Source organism: Hyphopichia burtonii, assembly GCF_001661395.1.
Source record: "Hyphopichia burtonii NRRL Y-1933 unplaced genomic scaffold HYPBUscaffold_5, whole genome shotgun sequence".
NCBI lineage: Eukaryota > Fungi > Ascomycota > Pichiomycetes > Serinales > Debaryomycetaceae > Hyphopichia > Hyphopichia burtonii.
This window is the reverse complement of record NW_017963732.1, coordinates 1-20,453: the sequence shown is the minus strand read 5'-3', so window position 1 is coordinate 20,453 and position 20,453 is coordinate 1. Positions and strand designations below refer to the sequence as shown.

Genomic DNA, 20,453 nt, shown 5'->3' with positions numbered 1-20,453 from the left:
CAGATGAATCAAAAAATTGATGGGTTGAGGATATGATACAACTTTGACCCGCTTGTTGTTAGTTTGATCTGGACAAAAAAAATAAACAAAATCAAAGGACAAATTCAAAGGACAAAATCAAAGGACAAATCAAAAGACAAAATCAAAGGACAAATCAAAAGACAATTCCCAAAAAAAAAAAGAAAACAAAAGGAAATGATTGAATTAAAGGAATTGATAAAGGAATTTGGCAGGGGAAACGCGGTTCAAGGGGTAATGATGAAAGTGGTGGGACAATTTTGAATGAAAAAAGATGAAGAACAGGGTCAGAAAAGAAAGCAGAGAATGAATAGACGAAATAAAAGTAGTATGAAAAGATGTAAAGACAACCAAAAGATTATCCAAAAGAAAACCAAAAATAAAATCAAGAAACAAGGACAAAAAAGGTTGGGAAGTTCAAATAATTAGATGATGCAGATTTTCGTTGGTTGTATGGAGCAAATTGCAATGGCAATGGCAAAGATTAGTCACGTAATTAAAAGGAGACTTTAAATGAAGTTTTTAAATGGGATTACAACCGAATGAAAAGATGCAAAGAAGGAATGGTAATCCCGTTGATCAATTGGAGTGGTTTTGGGAGAAAAGACAATCTTAAAGTCAAAAAAAAAAAAAGCACGCAAATGATGAAATAAAGTTGATCAAAAGTGTTGTCAAGATGAAATCAAACCGAAAATATATAACTGGAATAACAACAGTGACACAACAGGTAACAGAATAGCACCAGAATAAGAGCGAACAGCAAAAGCAGCACCAAAGTAACCTTGATACACCCTCTGATGGCCAGAGAAGAACAGGAAGAACAAGAACCACAACAAATTGACGAAGTAGCCGCTGACCCACTTTTTCTTTATTAAACTTTTTGTAACGAAGTAGTAAAAAAATGAAGTGTGAGATCTTTTTATAAATCAGGGACCTGCACACAAACAAAGTTGATTTGGCGTTTTGTATACTTAATTTATTTATATGTATTTATATATGTATATGTATATGTATTTATATATGTATATAAGTAATGTATATGTATATAAGTTATATGTAGAGTAGAGTAAGCACAATAGAGCAAGTCGAGTAAGTAGAGTATGTGCATTGTGTCTTGTATTATTTACTATATCCTATGTACTATATCAAATACTATATCCTATATCCTATATCCTATATACTATGCTAGAGCCTGTACTATGTCCTGTACCATATCCTGTACCATATCCTGTACCATATCCTATACTATACTAAACCATACAATACCTTATCCCATACAATATACATTATACTATATCCATACATACATACATACAGACACACATATATGTTGACGAGGATCGCGTTTTCGTCAATTTACTCGTCTAGCCGGGTAAACATAAACACTCGCTTAGTCTGCTTGTGCTAATGATCTTCACCGAAGTAGAGGTGGTGGGTGCTATCCAGTAGCATCCCTTGTCAAGTTGGACTTTCAACGGTTACAACAAAAAATGCTGCTAATTTAAACTTCCGGGGAGCCTCCGTACATCTCCTGCCCCTGTACCTGGCATACGCACCTGTCATTACTTATACATTACTTATTACATTACTTATTACGTTAATTGATAAATCTTATTTCTTATTTCTTATTATCTAATATTTTTTTTTTTTCTTACAATTTGGCCTTGGATGGCAAGGTAGTCTTCAAAACATCTCTTAACTCGTTGGCGGCTTCGGTCAAGTAGTACTTCAAGTAGTCTGATCTTAACCCATTACCCTTCTTACAACTGATATGAACATGTAACCAGTCATTATTAACCAAATAAGCTAAACCAAAACCTTCATCAATAACTTGAGACCATCCCCAACTTTGGAAATACTCTGAAGGAACTTGCGAAGATGAAATATACCAAGTAGAACTATACTTGTGAACAGGATCCTTGAAAACGGCAGGAATGTCTTCCCCGGGTTGTAACATTTGTTGTAAACCGAAGAAATGACGATCAACACCTTTACCATCGGCAGCCTCCACTAAATACTTGACATGTTGTTTACATGCATTTTGGAAAGTGGCAATCTTGTCTTCGTTACTAGATTCAAATGAGGTCCAAGTTTCAACAAATTTTTTCGATTCGTTGGAAACCGATCTTCCGGTTTCAGTACGTCCCTTTAAATATTTACGGGTGGCAGCAGATTCGTAAGTTGGTCTAACCTTTCCGGTCATTTTATAGTACGCCAATTGAATCAACATTTGAACGTAGGCATCGGGACTAACTTTAAATTGCTTAATCAAATTCTTACCGTATCCATAATATTGGAATACTTCTTCATCGTGAGATGCAATGGTCTGGTCAAATTTCTCAATTGCATCTTTGATATCTTGTCTAACCACTGGATTAATATCAAATTTTAATGATTCTGGAGTCAATTTCTTCAAATTTGAATTAACGTCATTGATAAACTGGTTGGAATCTTCTTTACTGATTTCTTGTAAAACATAATTATTCAATTGAACAGTTGGGGTAGCATCCATTTTAGAATGTTCACCCAAGAATCCAGAATTACCATTGGCACTAACGAAATATTCTAATGGTTTATCAAAGAAACGATTTTGTCCATCTCCGTGCCAATTATTCTTGGATTTTTCTTCAATGGTGATTGGAGTGTTATCATCAAGACAAATAACAAATGAAGAAGCAAAAATACTTTCTAAAGATGCTTCATTAATTGGAGATTTAACCAAGGAATTATATGATTTTAACCATTCGTCACGGTTTAATGAGGTTAATGCTCCTAATCCTTCACCCTTTGGTTGATTATCAAGAGTAATGGCTAATAATTGATTATAAATATCAGTCTTGGATAATAATTCATCATTTGAATCATGATGATAAACTTTATAAAAATTATTTTTGAAAATAGCAATAAAATATCTATGGTCTTTACCATTATACATTTTAGTTAAATCACTTCCCTCATGAGGAACTCTAGAATTATTAAACATATATCTAAAAGCATTCAGACAATATGGATTACCTTTAATAATTTCTGGTTCTAAAGTTTCATTTTCAACTTCAATTAAAAATTTAGTAGTGTAATAAGCAATTAATGAAGATTTTAATAATTGATCCTTACCAATTTTAGTATTAATATCTTTATGATTGAAAAAATATGATACATATGGTACTACAGGATCACGATAGGATAAATAAGCATAATCATCCCACCATTCAGCTAACCAATTATCCTTATCTTTAGCAAATTCAATTAATCGATTTTGTAATACTTCTCCAACTCCTCCGCTTTTAACAAAATCGGCAACTAATGACTTTGATTTTTTCAATTGTTCTTGAGAAAGATATGGTTCAATTGTTTTCAAATACTTTTCACTAGTTTCCTGTAAAGTTGGTACTGGTAATTTAGGTAATTTACTTTGATATTTATATAAATCTCCTTTTAAAGCACTAGTTGAAAATTGTTTATTAATACTCATTTTATTGAATCTTAATGTTTTGATCATTCTTTACTATTATAGATAATCCTATCCCAATTGAAAGACCTAACTCAAGATATTTATATGTCCAAGGAGTTAAGTATCCGATTATCTTATCCGAATATTCTGATAAATGGAACTACTTATATAAAATTTGACTCTTCAGTTTTTTTTCACAGTGGTTTAACCCCACAAACTTTCATACCATTTGTTGCGCCCTTTTTAAGCCCATGTTCGCTGGGCTTTTCCATTCTGCCGAGGTTGACTTCGGTTCAAGTGTTAACGCGCCCGTACATCCGGGGAAAGGAACTACAACTATTACAGGTTATTGCAATGTAACCTGTAATAGTTGTTTACATGTTACTGAGAATATTTTGCATATTGCCTCGATACAATCTGTAAATTTATTATGCAGTTTAATTTCCTTGTTTTACATGTTAATTGTGGGAAACTGCAAGTTGTGTGTTTGCAGATTGACCTAGTGGGTTTACATGTTACAACTTTGCATGTTACAGTTTACCTGTGGAACCCATATATTCCGACGACTTCGGTTTGCAGACATCAAGTGAAAAAAAAACTGCCTAACGCGTTAGATGGTCTTCTTAATCAAGCAACTATGCTAACTTATATAGAAGATCTAAGTTATTTTCGCATAATATCGGCTTGGTTCTTTTTAATTTGGTATATAATCATTATACTTGTTGCATATCTTGGATTCATTGAAATACTTAAAAAATTTAATCATGCGCCAAATCACCATCTAAGTAATTTGGAACCAGTTACTATAATAAGACCAATTAAAGGTATTGATCCAGAATTAACTCATTGTTTAGAATCAAGTTTCTTACAACATTATCCTTCGGATAAATTGCAAATTTTATTCTGTATTGATGATCCTAGAGATGCTTCAATCCCAATAATTGAAAATCTTATTAATAAATATCCTGAAATCGATTCAAAAATTTTGATTTCAAAATATTTTGATCCAGTTACAAATAAATCAATTGATCATTTTGGTCCTAATCCAAAAGTAAATAATTTATCAAAAGGTTTTAAATATGCTCATTACGATATTTTATGGATTATGGATTCAAATGTTTGGGCTTCTCCAAATATTTTGAAAAATTCTGTTAAATCCTTGATTGAAAATACCAATAATGGTCGCCATTTACCAAATGGTTCAAATAATAGGAAAGTTAAATTAGTTCATCACGTTCCCTTAGCTTTAACCACGGATTTAAATCATAAAAATTGGGGGTCTAAATTAGATGAAATGTTCCTATTAACTTCTCATTCTAAATTTTATGTTTCCCTAAATAATTTAAGTATAGCTCCTTGTGTCAATGGCAAATCAAATTTATATCGTCGCTCTGATCTTGATAAAGCCGTTGCTTCAATTCCAGATAATTTTTCTCCATTTTTCCATAATAAATCGGTGATTTCTGATGCTCATCATTATTCTTCTTTAGGTCCTGGTAATTCAATCAAATTATTTGCTCGCTATATTGGTGAGGATAATATGATTGGTATAGCCTTATGGGAATACTTGTTCGGTAAAACTGGTTTAACTGGTGATTGTGTTATTCAACCTTTAAGTGGTGTTGATAACTCAATTAACGATTATGTCACTCGTCGTGTTCGTTGGTTAAGAGTTCGTAAATATATGGTTTTAATGGCTACTTTAATCGAGCCTTCTACGGAATCAATCGTCTGTGGTATATTCGGTACTTATAGTTTATCTACTTTTTTCTTTAATCAATGGTTTAATTGGAGAATTTTCTCAATTCACATGTTAATTTGGGTTATAACGGATTATATTCAATATAATAATTGGATTAATAATATTAAATCTTCTAATTTACCTTGGGTTAGAAAATTACCTTCGAAAAATTGGTGGAGTTGGCTCTTCATTTGGATTATGCGAGAAATTTTGGCTTTACCCATCTGGATCATTGCAATGATTGGTCATGAAATCGACTGGAGAGGTCGTCCTTTTAGAATTAAAAAAGACTTAACTGCTGAAGATATTTGAAGCCAGTTAGTAGTTTTATGTATCGCTCAAAAAACTGAACTTCTTTCAGTCTATAGAAATATAAACTTGTACAAAGATCCTTAAAATAATTGTAAAGTATGTATGTCCATACAAATCATACGAATTGTATAGCCTTTTACCTTTGACTCACAAACAACCATTCCAGCCATTCTATATGCCAATAAGTACTTTCTGATAAGATAAACTCAGGCTTAAGGAGGGAGACTAACAAAGCTTTTAAGCGCATCACCCAAATAGGAAAGCAGCTTTGTTTCGATCCTCGCCCTGTGCACAACTAAGATAAGGATTTTTGCGGTTAATAATTACTTTGTAGATTTATAAAAGCTACACCTTAGCCAGCTGTAATTACGCTTAGTAATCTAACTATGATAATGAAAGATTCAAAAAACTATGATTTGAGTTTTCAAGAAGTTGATGACTTGATATCTGCTGCAGATTCTAAAGTTATTAATGAAAAAAATGAATTACTGGGTTTGCATCGGGGTATGAAATCCCGTCATTTGGCAGTAATATCTCTAAGTGGAGCTATTGGTACTGGGCTCTTCGTTAACAGCGGTGCAACTTTATCACTCACTGGACCAGCACCAATGTTGATAGGTTACTTAGTTTTTTCAATAGTGGTTTTCTTCATTATGAATATTTTAGCGGAAATGGCAAGTTTCTTGTCATTCAGTAAAAATGGTTCGGGTGCAGCCATATTCATAAATGATTACTTATCTCACGATTTGGGTTTCACTCTAGCTTATAATTATCTTTATATTGGTGTTATCTATGTCGCTGCTGAAATCAGTGTTATCCCAGCACTTTTTGATTATTTCTGTAATGTGAACGCAGCTGTTTGGATTAGTGTATTCTTAGTTTTGATTCTTGTATTGAACTTATCTCCCGTAAAATGGAGTTCTGGTTTGGTTACATTAAATTGGTCACAATTGTCGGCTTAATAATTTTAGGTATAGTGATTTTTTTTGGTGGAGCCCCAAATCACGATCGTTTAGGTTTCAGGTACTGGAAGAATGGAAAAGCTTTCAAGGAATACTTGGTAGGTGGGGACACCGGTAAATTTTTATCAGTTTGGACTGCTATTATTAAAACTGGATTTTCATTTACAAGCTCCCCTGAATTGGTGGTTGCAGGAGCAGCTGAAGTAGAGAGACCAAGAAGAAATATCCGAAAAGCAGCAAATAGTTTCGTTTATCGTCTTATAATTTTTTATGTTATTTCTTCAATCGTTATTGGATGCATTGTTGATTCTAATAATGACCAATTATATGGTAGCTCTGACACTTCGTCTGGTTCTCCATTTGTTTTGGGTATTAAAAATGCAGGTATTCCAGTATTGAATCAAATTGTTAATGCTGTGTTTATAACCTCTGCAGCTTCATCAGCCAATTCCTGGGTTTATTTCTCTTCAAGAGCACTTTTCTCTTTGTCTAAACGTGGATTGGCTCCGAAAATATTTTCTAAAACCAATAGACATCAAATTCCTCTAATCAGTGTCCTATCTTGTTGGTCCATTGGAGGTTTGGCATACTTAAATGTCTCGTCATCGTCTGCTCAAGTCTTTTCATGGCTATCAAATATAACTACAATCTCTGGTTTCATTTCTTGGATATTCGTTGGGTTTGCTTACCTTAGATGGCGTAAGGCAATTGAATATCATGAATTAAGTGATAGAGTTCCATATAGGACTCCTTTCCAACCTTATGGTACTTATTTTGTCATCTTTTTTGTCGTTGTTCTTGGTATAACGAACGGCTACGCAGTGTTTTTTAATTTCAACATGAGTGACTTTTTCGCTGCTTATCTTACAATAATCTTTGTATCAGTTCTTTATATTGGTCGGCGTATTTATACTTACATGAAAGGTGAAAGAAGTTGGATTACTCCCATAGAAGAAATCTCATTTGATGGTTTGGATCAATTTGAAGCTGAAAACGAAGCCTATCCTGAACTAATCCCTCGAAATTTCGCTGAGAAAGTATTATATATTATTATTTAGAGTAATTGCCTGGAACCTATTTCGCCAATATTCAATGTAGCTGGTTTAAACTTTGCTTACAAAGCTTTGGGTAGGTCCTGTGGATTAAGGTAGCGGAATAATTGATAAGATTGGTTATCATTTTTCGCATTCATTTTTGGCAATTGTCAGATGAATTATACTTGTTCTAAACAGGGAACAGGGTATTTAAGCGCAATAGTATAAAGATCTTAATCGTTAAACGTTCTCTTTCTGGATTTAAATAATGGTCTATCGTCTTGTAAGTATTAAGGGGCACTCATTTATAAGATAAGACTAAAAGAAATATAAATAGAGTGGAAATTTAGATGTTTTTGGAAGAAGTAGCCGTATGTATAATATCAACCGTTAAGTACTAAAGGCAAAATAAAAAAAATGGCTACTCCAGATCTATTAAGAAGTATTCATAATAATCGTATTGATAAACTGATTCTGGAATCAGTTTATAATAACAATTTAAAATCAATATATGACAAAGTCATTGAAAAAAGTGGAACCAAAGCTGTTGAAACTAAATTTGATCCTTATAAGCATTTGAAATACTATGCTGATGAGAAAGAGAAGGAGAAGTTTCATTCTACTAGAAGATTATCTATGGAAGATTTAAGAAGATCTCACCCTGATCAAATCACAGAAATCGGTGTAACTGATCCTTTCCCTCTTTTCACTGATGAAGCTATTTCATTAATGAGGTAAGAATTTTTGAATCGGGATATCTTCTTGAAATATACTAGATACTCATATCGTTCAACAAGTGGATTGGATGCCGGTTTAAGAGGGTACGTTAAGAACATGGATACTATTAATTGTCCTTTTATTCATAGTGCTTGGAACCATCCTTTGACCATCGATTTGATTAGTAAAATGGCAGATGTTGAATTGGAAATAATTTACGATTACGAAACTGCCGTTGTAAATATTTCAATGAAAAGTGAAGAGCAGGCTGCAGAAGAAAGAATCAAATTCGCTAGGGAACAATCGTTGAGTGGTGTAAGTAATGGTGAAGATATTCCGGCTGTTGTTGGCTGGCATTATGACTCTCCACCACTTGTTTGTGTTCTTATGCTATCAGATACAACTAATATGATTGGTGGTGAAACTTGTTTAAGAAAAGGGCTAAGAGAAGGTGAAACTACTGAAGAAGTTATCCCAGTTCCGGGACCCTCTCGTGGTAATGCCTGTGTTTTACAAGGTAGATTTATTGAACATATTGCGCCTAAGCCTTTGGGTTCAAGCGAGAGAATGACTATGGTCACTTCTTTTAGACCTAAAAACCCATTAACAGTTGAAACTTCTGTTTTGAGTACTGTTAAGCCAGAGATTAATTGGGGCTCTAGATATTCCGATTATTATGCTGAATGGATTGACTACAGAAGTGAAATTATCAAGAAAAGATTGGATCATTTAAACTCCACCATCAGAGCTCGTAGAGCTGATCATAAATTTGATAAGGAAGCAGTGATGGACAATTTAAAAGAAATCTCCAAGTATCTCAGCAAGACTTATGAGGAAATGGAAGTGACGGATGAAGAATGGGAACAAATAATTCAGAATAATAATCGAAAGTAGATTACGTTTAACTTTATTTATCCTACTAATCTGTTTTAGATCCTCGTGCTTAGTTATATATCCTCGTGTTTAGTTTTATATCCTATTTTTTATGCTTTTTATTTTTTTCAAGTTTTGTAAGTTTTTTTGTATTTTCGGCTGATTGGCTGCGAAATTTATAAGATTGTTCTCACATTTCCAAGAAATGAGCTTAAAACTGAAAAATACTACAAAATAGATTTTAACGAATTATTTCAAAATATATTAAATTCAAAATCATAAACTATAATCAAAAAACCAAAGGCTCACCCATTTTTATCTTGCGATCTTCCTCTATCAAAAATTCTTCACATTCGATTCTAGATTTCTTTTCACTGATAAAAGTTGTCAAAACACACGAAATAAAGCATAGAGCAAGCGTGAAAGAGAAGCCTGAATTGGTGTTGTTTGTCCTATCAATGATACCAGACGTAACGAAAGGTCCAATAAAGCTTGATGTTTTGTTAATAGTACTGAAAATGGCAAAAAATAAGTATTCTTTACCCCTAGGTGAGACACAGCTCATCATTGTACTACTATAAGCATAATAAGGGCTTATGAATAATCCCAGATAAGCATTGTAGGCATAAACTTCCCAAACATGATGAAAACCTATCCTTTGAGTCCAAGTCCCGATCAAGCCATAGAGAGGTAAAAAAGTGATGAAAATGGAATTAGCCATAAACATAGTTTTGGTTGAGAGTTTATATTTTTGTTGAATAGACCAAAAGACAAACACTCCAATAATTGAACAACCAGCATTTAATAAGTTCAAAAGACTCACACTTATCATATCATACGAAACGACATCATTCTGCAAAATGCTTTGAAGATTGAGGGAAGTGTTCAAACCATCACCAAGAAGCCAATAAGATAAAAGGTAAATAGAAGTCTGTTTCAAAGTCTTAAAGCTTTTAAAACTATAAGCTAATTGTTTAAACGGGAGAGTGAAATAATTTGTGTTAGGAGGAAGATGTTGATTAATTCTCTTCTTTTGAATGAAAAACCAAGGGATACCAAAAACTATCCAAAATAATGTCGCCCAAAGAATAACAACGCTTATCCCCCAATTATTTTGAGATTCGGATTTCCTTGAATGTATTCCAAACAAGATACCTACCGATACAGCAGAAACAGTGAAAATACCAACATTTGAAAAAGCCCAACTATAATTGGAAATCTTATTTCTATAATGTTCATCGTGAGCATAGTATTCATCTTCAGTGATTTTTTGATCCAACATTAGTCCTTCAAGCTCTCTTGATTTTGGAAGCCCTCTGGCTAAACTTGGGAACAAAGCTGTCCAAAATGATTGACAACCTTGGTACCCAAATGACGCCAATATACTCAAAGCTATAGCCGCAGGATATTTAGAACCATCATGAACTCCAATCCAAGCAATTTGGACCCCCCAGGATAGAATACTAAAGCCAATTAAAATCCAAGATCCAGAATTCCCGTAATCAGCAAAACCACCAAGAAATAAAAATATCACAGTCTGCAAAGTAAATCCGATACCTTGACAAATTAAAACAACAGAATCAATACTTCTATCGCTCCCAAAGTTGATATAGCAACGGGTTGTTGAATCAGTACACCTAAAACTTTTACCCTTATCGGCATCGTAACCCCCTTGATTTAAAATATTCTGGAAAGCGGTTGGAGTATAGGTATAGGGTCCAGTGGAATTATTGGCAAAATAATATAAAGCGTAACCAAAAAGTTCCCATTTTGTAGTAACTGGTTGTGAGACAATTTCTGCTCTTCTTAGTTCCTTACCTTCTTTATCCTTAACGACCAATGGTTCCACAGCGGGCAGGCCTGATTCAAGTACATCTACCGATATGACGGTTTGATTTTTTTTTTCATCAATATCTGTCGAGTCGGTCATTTTCTGGCTAAAAGTAAACTTATTTTAATTCACAATAACAGCAAGATGTTCACAATTTATTCACATTTTCAATTAGTATTCTTTATCTCCTATATCCCTATGACTCGTAGAAGCCGTCACATCAAAGTAGTTAAGCAGCAAAAAGATCTGGCTTTGCGACCTCGACCTTCCTTCGATCGAATTGCAAGAGTGGAAAAAAAAAAATAATATGGAGGGGGATCGTATAACTATGCTGATAAGGAAACTTTAATCGTCTTATCAGTTTTTATGTGAAAAACACGACATAATGGAATAGATTTGGGGTAGTCAGGGAAGGTGTATTCTATCATACATTAGTAATATTTCATTGTACTGAAGGTATTTCTTTCCAAAAAATAGGGAATTCCGAGCTCCTTCCTTTTTCCCATCTGCATGGTCAAATAGAAGTAAGTTATTTCTATTTTAATAAAGTATTACAGAACCCAAATTAGGTAAAAGGGAAAAAATTGGGCTTAAGCTGTATTATGAAGGCTTTCGGTTTAGATTTGCAAGAATGAGCTGAAATCCCTCAAGTTTAGACTATTTGTTCATATTAACAGATGAACGGAATTGTTCCTCTGAATTAAGAGGAGAACAACTACTTGATCATTTCTTTCTAAGCTTGTATAACTTACCGAATCTGAAATGGATCTTCTTTTAATCCTTCATGTGCTTTTAAAATTAAACCTCCGGTTATCAAAGTCCAGTATGCACCATAAAGAGAAAGTCTTTGTATATAATGATCTCTTCAACCTATCTTCATGGAAGCATCCCAAAATTTCACATCTTACTCACAACACATATTCAGAGTTTCTCATTTCTCTAATTTGAAGTTTCTTTCCCAAGCCAAGTGACTACCTTTACTTATTGAAATTCTAGTAATAAACACCCAGAGAGATGATGTCGAGCCTCAAAATGATTCTTTAATACTACAGTTTCACGTGTTTTATTATAATTTCGTGGCTAGGGGCAAAGAGTTTACAGAACGTACGGGGTGTTCGTGGTCATTCAACTAAATCTAAATACATCAAAACGAGGAGAATCAGTGAAGAGATGGTAAGTATAGTTTTGTAGATGACTGCTGTATGTGAGTTACATTTGAAGTTTCTTTTATGAGTTTATAGTCAATCAGCTGCTTAGTATTGTCGATTAAGAATAGCTTTTGCTATTTACTCTTGTAGAATTTCACATCCAATCTCTATATGCATGCAAAATATGCAAAATATATCTTAACTTAAATGAGATCGTATTTTATTTATAGAACTTGACATATTTTTAAACAAATAAACAAATAAATAAGTAAATGAATAATTATGCCCCGAAGGTTCGGTTATCCAACTTTTTATGGTTGAATTATTTATGGAACCTTCGATTTGCATGCAGACCCCTTAGTCTTGATCTAAATTGCATGCTTAGGTTGTAGTATTTTTAGATTGAGGGGAGCCGTTTCAATTCTTTCTATTAGATTATAACGAGATATTCTATGTCATTTGGCCAAGATAAAAGTTGCAACCATAGAATTTTCTCTAGTCCTTTGAATTATTGTCAATTTTTTGAGGCTGAAATTTTGAATCTATTTTTATTCAAATGTTTGATGTTTTGAAGACGGTTCCAATTGAGTTCGTCGTTATTAAATGGTAAACCTGGAGTATATAAGAGTACCTGATTGCACAATTTGATGAAAAGTTTTATAATTATAATTAATATCAATCAATAAAACTAATAAATCCAAAATGAAATTCTCAACTTTATCTATTTTAACTTTTGCTGCTGCCGCTGTTGCTGATCTCAAATTTGATGTTAAAGCCGGTGCCTCAGGTACTACTTTAGACGGTGTTGCTATTAAAAAAGTTGATTCCCATCTTTTTGTTTTCTCCGTGGGTGGGGATGAAGGTGATGACTTATCTTTGACTTTTAAAGATACTGCTTTAGAAGATCAAGATGGAACTGGTGTTTACATTAACCCCGACACTGGTGAAGTTGGAAGCGTAAGTGGAACTCAAAGTCCAACTGAAGAGTTTTCTTACACCCATGATATTTTACTTTATCAAGGCAAGAGTGAATGGAAAGCTTGCCCAAGCGGTGAAAACAAGTACTCCTTAGTTTCTGGTAAAGATTGTGAAGGAGGTACCGATATTTACTTGAAAATGTCTAATTTAGAAAATGTTTGATTATTATTCTATCTTATCAACGATCTATGACCTCTTTGTTTAGTTTACTCCCAATATCATTGTTTTCGTCCTCTGAACATAAAACTGTACTTTGATGTAGCATTTAATGCATCACAGCTAATGTCGCAGCTTAAAAATAGTTCCTTTCGCAGCTGCAACACTAGGAGATTTGTGACATTAGATACCAAAGCAGAATCATTCTTTGCGATTTACCCCAATTATTCACTAAAGCATCGGTTACTAACTTTTCATATTATTGTTTTACTTGCAAATTCTCTTCATGAGTATAAAATGTACAATGTTCCCTCTTCTTCGCATTCCAGATCTACCGACCGAAGTCCACCAAGTAAGAAGTAGTCAGATTTATATCTAAATCAGGATTTGGATAATAATTAAGAGCTCTTCTCTTAGGAACTACAATTCTGTTGAAAGGTTCAAAGCACACCATAATTTTATCATTTTATGTTGGGATTTTATCTTCAGAAGTGCTAAAATTAGGCAAGTTTCAGTAAGTGCTTTTTTCAACAAGCAATTATTTATGGGACTTAAAAGGGGAAGACTGAAAATGAATCTTATAGAGTATATTACTGTCTGCAGATTTAAGGAAAATAGCTGTTCACACCAAAATAAGCTTTGAAGTGACTGGTTGCATCTGTAGGTATTCAGAAAAGTAAAACTTACAAAAAAAGAATATATGAGTATTCTACAAATAATGAATAAAACGAAAAAATGTAATTGACTATAGAAAGAGATTATTAAAAATATTATAAATACATAAATGCGAAACCGAATAAGCATGACAAAGATCAATTAAACCAAAGAATAACGAGAGAAATGAAGAGTGGATGAAAATCAATAGTAACGGACTTAAAGAGTACGTTCGTTAACAACTTCTAAAGCAATACCAGTACCACCAGTACAGCCATTGTTAGCCAAGGAGAATTTGTTATCACCAGATGGACATGCAGACCAGTTATCTTTACCTTGGTAAGTTAAGTGACCGTTGACAATTTTGAAACCTTTAGAAGGAGCTTGACGACCGAAAGGAGCAACGTTACCCAATTCACCAGTTTTTGGGTCGACGTAGATTCCTTTTTGATCTTGGTCGTATAAGGTACCATCAGCTCTTAAGGTTAAAGTGACGTCTTTACCTTCATCACCTCCAACGGAGAAGACATGAGGATGGGAATCAACTTTTTTGATGGCAGCGTATTGGAATTTAGAGCCGGAGTGAATAGAAACAACTCCAAATTGGTATTCATTTTTTTGATCAACAGCAAAAGTCGGTTCAGAAGCTTTAGTAGTTTTGGCATCTTTTTTAGCATCTTTAGTGGTCTTGGTGGAAGTAGATGGATAAAGGTTATCAACATCTTTTGGGCTAGCGGCTAAGATACCAACACCAAGGTTGTCAGAACCAGTAGCGATGTTTAAATCTTTAGACTTGGTGTTAACACTGAATTGTTGTTTATTATCATAAGTAAGGAAAGAAAGATCACCACCAGAAGAAGAAAGGGCGAATTTTTTATCAGCTTTATCACTTTCAACTAGGTTTTTATTTGAATCTAAGGAAATGTATTTTTTAGTTTTAGAATCAACTAAAGATTTATCATCGTTTAAGATGAATTCAACTTGGTCACCTTTATTAAGAGTGATTGAGTTACCATTATTAGTAACAGCAGCATATTGGTAGTCAGAACCAGAATGGGTTGAAACAGCACCAAAAGATTTAGCAGCAGCAGCAATGGCAATTAAAGTTGAAATAGAGAAAACAGTGGAGAATTGCATTTTTGTAAGTTTTTTGATTGAGTTATTTGAGTTGTAATGATGTAGAAATGAAAAAAACTAATTGAAAAATGATGGGAGCAATGGTCAATTTATATTGGTGGAATTTTGCAGACATGTAAGAATATTAAGAGCTTACTAAAGGACATTTTTCCATTCAAGACTATTTAAAGAATGAACCACAAGAACGAAGATAAACAACAACACCAACTACAAATATGAAGAAACGGTATTAATAGCATCACAAAATATGTCAACACTGTAGCTCAAAGTCAACTTCCCCATAAAAAGAATCAGCAAATAATTCTCAAATGACCCTCTGTACCGGGGCAAAACCCTAGGGCCTCCTAAATTTAGAGACCTCAGGTGGAATTTGACACAATCGTACTACAAAATTGTTGATATTGAGCCATCGGCATATTACGAGGTCGTATTCTTAGAAATCGGTAGAAGTTTGCCTCACAACCTTTCGAAATCACTCAATTGTTTAAAATTTATTTCCTTTGACATATTTTTTTCTTTTTTTGTTGATATTTCTAAATTTAACTCGTTTTTTTTTTGTTTTGTTAGGCGTTTTTACGAACAAAGAAAAAAAAACGAGCTGAGATGAGGCTTCGGTACATAATCGATGCGATGAGCAGATCTGTTAATAGAAGAGGATTACATCATAACTGAAGCAGAGCATGTGCTTATCTGATAGCCGGAAGAAACAGAGAAAAGCTGTTATCGGAAGTTGATCGAGGAACGAACTCAGGAAAGTTTGGTTTTTCATGGTGATATTTGCTGACATTTGAGAAACGTTTGATTCCAGGTTTAAATTCTGATTCTGGTCAAATTTCCACAATTTTGAGATGAGTTCTTTTTGATAAAGTCCTTAGTTCGTTGTAACACCAGCTGTAAAACATTTCACTTGCTGGTTAGCACCAGACCACTTAACTACTCGATTTGCTTCCGTTATTTAATACAATACAAATAAAAATACAAATACAAATGTAATAAGTAGACACAAGAGAGATTCTGGAACATGCACGGACGATAATAATGAAGCCTTGAAGATTATAAAGTGTGAAAACAGCATTTAGGGAATTTTTATGGGATTTGGGTGCAAAATTATGCAAAATTAGTGAGAATTGTTCATCAAGTGCTAGCGTGAAAAATGCATAGACGAGAAAAATACAAAAGTGAAAGCGAAGATTATAAGCACGGCAAAGAATATTCAAAGCGACGTAAGATTAAAGGGTACAGTCAAGAATTTAAGTGTTATTAGATTGTCAAAAAAAAAAAAAAGAAAAATTATAAAGGGTAGGGAAAGAAGAATGATGATTTATTAGGGGTAAAGCGAAACAGAGCATTAATATATTAGCCGGAGAAACGAAAAAAAGTTTGAATAAGTGAGCAGTTTGTAAAAGATTTCATTTTCATAAGTCTGTATTCTCGATTTTGTTTAAAAAAGTTCTAATATCAGTTAATAAGTCAGATTTGTATCCAAAAAGTATTGGAGGTGAAAGAATTTTTCACTAAGCTAATTGAAATATTGGCAAACTTTATGTATCGCCTGCATTAACATCTCTATAAGACCTGAAGGTGGACTTGGCTTGAATCACTTGATAATAATGGATTTTTGAAGTACCTGTTAGTTTGAGGTCAGTTGATTTTTTATTTCAATGCAGTATGTGCTGTTGTAAACACTTTTGCTCTAATACAATGACACGGTATTCTTAATCATAGTCTATTAAAGGACCAAAGCTTTCAATGTCACTCGTTATCCAAGCTAATGATCTATCGAAGATTTTATTATATACATCAGGTGCTTCCGTTTGGAGTTTAGCAATCAAAGACGCTGGAATCTATTATATCCATTCAATCACTCGACTGAAAAGTCCCCTTGTTTGTACTTATGTTGGACCTTACTGAATGTCTCTGGGACTGCCTTGACGCAGTTACCCCAAAAGTATACAATTGCGTAAAGGATTAAAAGATGACATTCAAGTAGTTGAGCTACAATAACTGACCCGCTATTAATGTGAATAAACTTCATTATGATTCCAGCAACAATGTAAATGTAAATATAAATAAACCAACTCCAACTCTGGGAATCTTCTTTTTTTAGGATATGATCTGAAATCTTTTCTTTATTCAATTGGGCTAAAGTATTTTCATGTAACCCAGAGATTCTGAAATTCTTCACATGAGCTTCTTCATCCTCGTTCAAGTTATATTCCAGTAAAAAGCCAGAAGTAATGTTAGAAAAGTTTTCGATAAGCAAAGTCTTGTTTGTAGCAATACTCAATATGACATTAGAACCGTAAAAGAGGCCATAGATACTCGAATGTATTTCTTGCTCATACATTTTCTGAAACTCAGCTTCGTCAAGTTTTTCTTTGTATTCACGGCCTACTGGGTTTGATCGACCGTATGGCTTCCCATTTGAGTTTGAAAAGTTCAACGATGAGTGATTTATATCGAAGACTTCAACTTCCGATCCCGTACCCATCACATATACTAACAAGAGAGTCCAAATCCAATTAAATAACATAGCTTTTATCTTTTCCTGAAGAAAATGGCGAGAGGGAGATGATTGATTCGAGAGCCGCTGCCCCATCTTTTATGTTCCAATATGGTAGCATGGTTAACACACATCAAAATAACGAAGTCTCATCGATTACGCAATCATATATAAGTAGTCCCCTAGCTGTTTTCTAACCACTTCTATTATCATTCATCAATTGCCCTTTATATTTACATTTTACGTAGATAGTTTCTTTCTCATATTAAATACAGAGTGCGTGCTCATTCATGCTTTTGGTAAGTAAGTGTTAAGAATAAGCTCAGCTTAATATTATACTAGATTTTACTCTATGTTTTTAGAGCGACCTGTAGTTCTTATTGAAACGAGTTAACAAAACACTTATATGTTATATAAATTATCATAATTAAAGATGCTTATCAAAGGATGCTTTACACATTCACTAATTTGGAGTTAATGATACAAGTAATAAATAGTTAAGAGGTTGAGCGTTAATCGCTCAGTCTACGTGATATGGACTTGTGTTAACCATAAAGAAAGAGACGAGAAACACTTCCCACATTAATAAAGTATCAAAGAGTTACTAAAGTTGGCACAAACCTTATATCGACACTACACTACACGTATTTAAATATTTCAAATCTTTTACAGAAAAACATTACAACTGTGCCATAGAAAGATAATCCACTGGACTTTCAATAAGGTTTATGACTTAGAACTTTAGGTTCCAAACAGAAATAACAACCGATGTTGGTGAAAGGCAAAAAAGAACAACCCGATTGCATTTCTTGAAGCTTGGAACTAAGCTTTTCGAAGGGAGAAATAGACAATACTAGTTAATACGAAGCTACCTAAATACGCCAATCCAACCTTAATCATATTCAAAGTGTCGCAGAATGATGCAAATGGGCTCGCAATATACGAGTTTTACTTTTTGCAACATTGTACAAAGAGAAAAGATGTACGGATTTTATTACACCAGCTTGAGTTTATTTATTCTCGCCGTATAGAATTTCCTTTTAAATCTTCTTCTGCCTTTTCTGTTTTCTGTATTGACAATATAAGCAACTGATTTTTTGATAAATGAAAGCCTCAAGTATAACAAGCTTAATACTTTTGATATTCACGTCAACACAAGCTAGCTGCACTAGAACAGAGTACGCTGGTGGCGAGGCTTTTGAAGTTCACTTTGAAGAAAACAAGAAAATTGGTAATTGCAGCTTGAATTACTTATGGAAGAACCATAACACTACATGGGACGAGGTTTTGGAAAATATCGACAAATGCGTTCTGGATGCTGGCGGGTATGATTCCATAAATCCTGTCCGGACTGTCTCCAATAACTCTTTTGAACCTAAAACCAACCTCGATATTATATTATACGCTTTGGTTGACTTGGATAATAACGTATTAGGTGTTGACACTAATGCCTCGAACTTGGAGTACATTAAAAATAATAAAAGTAATACCTTATCAAAAAGGGAAACTTTGGAAGTGGTGCCGGTGACAGAATGCTTTACCGATCGATATAAACCCCACGAGGAATTAGTCAAGAGAGGTATGGCTTATGATCATGGTCCACTGCATGCTAGAGATAAGAGGTTTTGGTCCACATTTGGCAAGTACGCATTTTACTATTTGAGTGGTGCTGTGACTCTTAAGATACTCGAGAAGCTCACTAATAGCTGGGTGGTAGGTATAGTCTATAGTGCTTATGTTTCGATAGCTGGGTACTTAGCTTATGCCTTAGGCGATATAATTGAGGTAATCGCTCAGCAATTCAGACAGGCAAGACAAGATAGGTCAAGAAGGGGTCCCCAGCCACTGGCACCAAGATAATGATTAATCTCCCAAGTTTCGGGGAAGAGTTTATTGCTGCTCAGTTTTGTTACCGAGAAGTGTTTCCCACTTAGCCGTTGAACGAAAAGACAATTACTTACAGAATCCCAAGTTATCCGTAAAATTGAAGAAGGGGTTAATGTTTCACGCATAATTTGATGCTGAAGAATAAGTATAATCAATTTAAATGGAAGAATAGATAAATATAAGGAAGAAAGGTTTATTTGTATAAGCGTGAAAGCGTTTGTTTGAAGTGTTTTATTCCTTTAAATTTGAATCCTTCAGATCTAAAGTTTTTCAGTCTAAACTTGAGAGATAATTCAGATAGAACCAAAATACGTCATTTAACCCTTTACGACTCCTATTTTGACGAAAGTATCCCACTGTACAACGTTTTATCACATAGTACCTCTATTGTCGCTTTGATGGTTGAGGTGTTTCCAAAAATAAATCGGGTGCACTAAGAAGTCAAAACTTTATTTGGCGACACGGAGCATCATCAATATGAAAAGCAGCAGTGTTATAATTTGTAGCTTAGAATTAAAGAACTTTTGTTGATAGTAAGCAAGTGGCATGTATAACTATATAGTGAAGCCTGATCCCAATAGTAGATTAACGCTTATTCTTTCCTAATTACAAAAACACTGCGAAACCTCCTATTCAGCAGAAGTTTATTCAAACACTATGCACTACAAACGCATGACAGGAACAACATTGTTTATCGGTATCAAATTTTGAAAAAAAATACCTCTTTGGAAAAATATTTCAAAGTCTTCTATAAATATACAATGTAAATACAATTTCGACTTTTCTTTTTTGATTCTCTTCAAAAGTTTTCATATTCTAGATGATTCTGTTAAGAACTTTCTTTAGGTTTGCTTTTCCTATTTTAATTGTTTTACTCATTCACATCAAATATGACTTATCTCCAATGGAAGATTTTATTGTCTTCCTTTATTTTCTCGATGTCATGTTCGAGCGACTCACCACGGACGTTATTGCTGAAGTTTGCCCTAACTAAATACTAGATGTACGGAGGTTTTTGCCCTAACTAAATACTAGATGTACGGAGGTTTTT

General features: G+C 33.8%; 9 protein-coding genes across 9 annotated transcripts; 5 read left to right on the top strand and 4 right to left on the bottom strand.

Annotated features, from left to right (window-relative positions):
• Nucleotides 1-1,398: 1,398 nt before the first annotated feature.
• On the bottom strand, nucleotides 1,399-3,517 carry CAT2 (carnitine O-acetyltransferase; the record flags this gene model as incomplete). Its single annotated transcript, XM_020219336.1, has 1 exon — nucleotides 1,399-3,517. One exon carries the CDS (start codon nucleotides 3,515-3,517, stop codon nucleotides 1,670-1,672), a length of 1,848 nt encoding a protein of 615 aa, XP_020075337.1. The 3' UTR covers nucleotides 1,399-1,669.
• A 589-nt stretch (nucleotides 3,518-4,106) lies between these two features.
• HSX11 (Hsx11p) lies at nucleotides 4,107-5,592 on the top strand (the record flags this gene model as incomplete). Its single annotated transcript, XM_020219744.1, has 1 exon — nucleotides 4,107-5,592. One exon carries the CDS (start codon nucleotides 4,107-4,109, stop codon nucleotides 5,520-5,522), a length of 1,416 nt encoding a protein of 471 aa, XP_020075336.1. The 3' UTR covers nucleotides 5,523-5,592.
• Nucleotides 5,593-5,999: 407 nt separating this feature from the next.
• HYPBUDRAFT_241569 (proline specific permease) lies at nucleotides 6,000-7,635 on the top strand. The gene is made up of 2 exons (XM_020223277.1): nucleotides 6,000-6,412; nucleotides 6,442-7,635. The coding sequence occupies exons 1-2, from the start codon at nucleotides 6,029-6,031 to the stop codon at nucleotides 7,540-7,542; spliced, it is 1,485 nt and encodes a 494-aa protein (XP_020075335.1). The 5' UTR covers nucleotides 6,000-6,028; the 3' UTR covers nucleotides 7,543-7,635.
• A 300-nt stretch (nucleotides 7,636-7,935) lies between these two features.
• Nucleotides 7,936-9,129, top strand: HYPBUDRAFT_157460 (uncharacterized protein; the record flags this gene model as incomplete). Its single annotated transcript, XM_020222291.1, has 2 exons — nucleotides 7,936-8,252; nucleotides 8,295-9,129. 2 exons carry the CDS (start codon nucleotides 7,936-7,938, stop codon nucleotides 9,127-9,129), a joined length of 1,152 nt encoding a protein of 383 aa, XP_020075334.1.
• A 268-nt stretch (nucleotides 9,130-9,397) lies between these two features.
• On the bottom strand, nucleotides 9,398-11,038 carry HYPBUDRAFT_111182 (MFS general substrate transporter; the record flags this gene model as incomplete). Its single annotated transcript, XM_020218811.1, has 1 exon — nucleotides 9,398-11,038. One exon carries the CDS (start codon nucleotides 11,036-11,038, stop codon nucleotides 9,398-9,400), a length of 1,641 nt encoding a protein of 546 aa, XP_020075333.1.
• A 1,832-nt stretch (nucleotides 11,039-12,870) lies between these two features.
• Nucleotides 12,871-13,209, top strand: HYPBUDRAFT_100337 (uncharacterized protein; the record flags this gene model as incomplete). Its single annotated transcript, XM_020218061.1, has 1 exon — nucleotides 12,871-13,209. A coding segment is annotated over one exon (339 nt), but the record flags the coding sequence as incomplete, so codon positions are not given.
• An 885-nt stretch (nucleotides 13,210-14,094) lies between these two features.
• HYPBUDRAFT_111413 (uncharacterized protein) lies at nucleotides 14,095-14,487 on the bottom strand (the record flags this gene model as incomplete). The annotated part of the gene is made up of 1 exon (XM_020218830.1): nucleotides 14,095-14,487. A coding segment is annotated over one exon (393 nt), but the record flags the coding sequence as incomplete, so codon positions are not given.
• A 2,023-nt stretch (nucleotides 14,488-16,510) lies between these two features.
• HYPBUDRAFT_153204 (uncharacterized protein) lies at nucleotides 16,511-17,562 on the bottom strand. Its single transcript, XM_020221420.1, has one exon. The coding sequence runs from the start codon at nucleotides 17,501-17,503 to the stop codon at nucleotides 16,874-16,876; it is 630 nt and encodes a 209-aa protein (XP_020075330.1). The 5' UTR covers nucleotides 17,504-17,562; the 3' UTR covers nucleotides 16,511-16,873.
• A 955-nt stretch (nucleotides 17,563-18,517) lies between these two features.
• Nucleotides 18,518-19,799, top strand: HYPBUDRAFT_210836 (uncharacterized protein). Its single transcript, XM_020223068.1, has one exon. It carries the CDS (start codon nucleotides 18,620-18,622, stop codon nucleotides 19,373-19,375), a length of 756 nt encoding a protein of 251 aa, XP_020075329.1. The 5' UTR covers nucleotides 18,518-18,619; the 3' UTR covers nucleotides 19,376-19,799.
• The last annotated feature ends 654 nt before the right edge of the window (nucleotides 19,800-20,453 follow it).

Coding starts and splice junctions, on each gene's coding strand:
- HYPBUDRAFT_210836 (XM_020223068.1), top strand. CDS start 18,620: ATGAAAGCCTCAAGTATAACAAGCTTAATACTTTTGATATTCACGTCA.
- HYPBUDRAFT_153204 (XM_020221420.1), bottom strand. CDS start 17,503: ATGGGTACGGGATCGGAAGTTGAAGTCTTCGATATAAATCACTCATCG.
- HYPBUDRAFT_241569 (XM_020223277.1), top strand. CDS start 6,029: ATGAAATCCCGTCATTTGGCAGTAATATCTCTAAGTGGAGCTATTGGT. Junction 6,413..6,441: donor TATTCTTAGTTTTGATTCTT/GTATTGAACTTA, acceptor CGTAAAATGGAG/TTCTGGTTTGGTTACATTAA.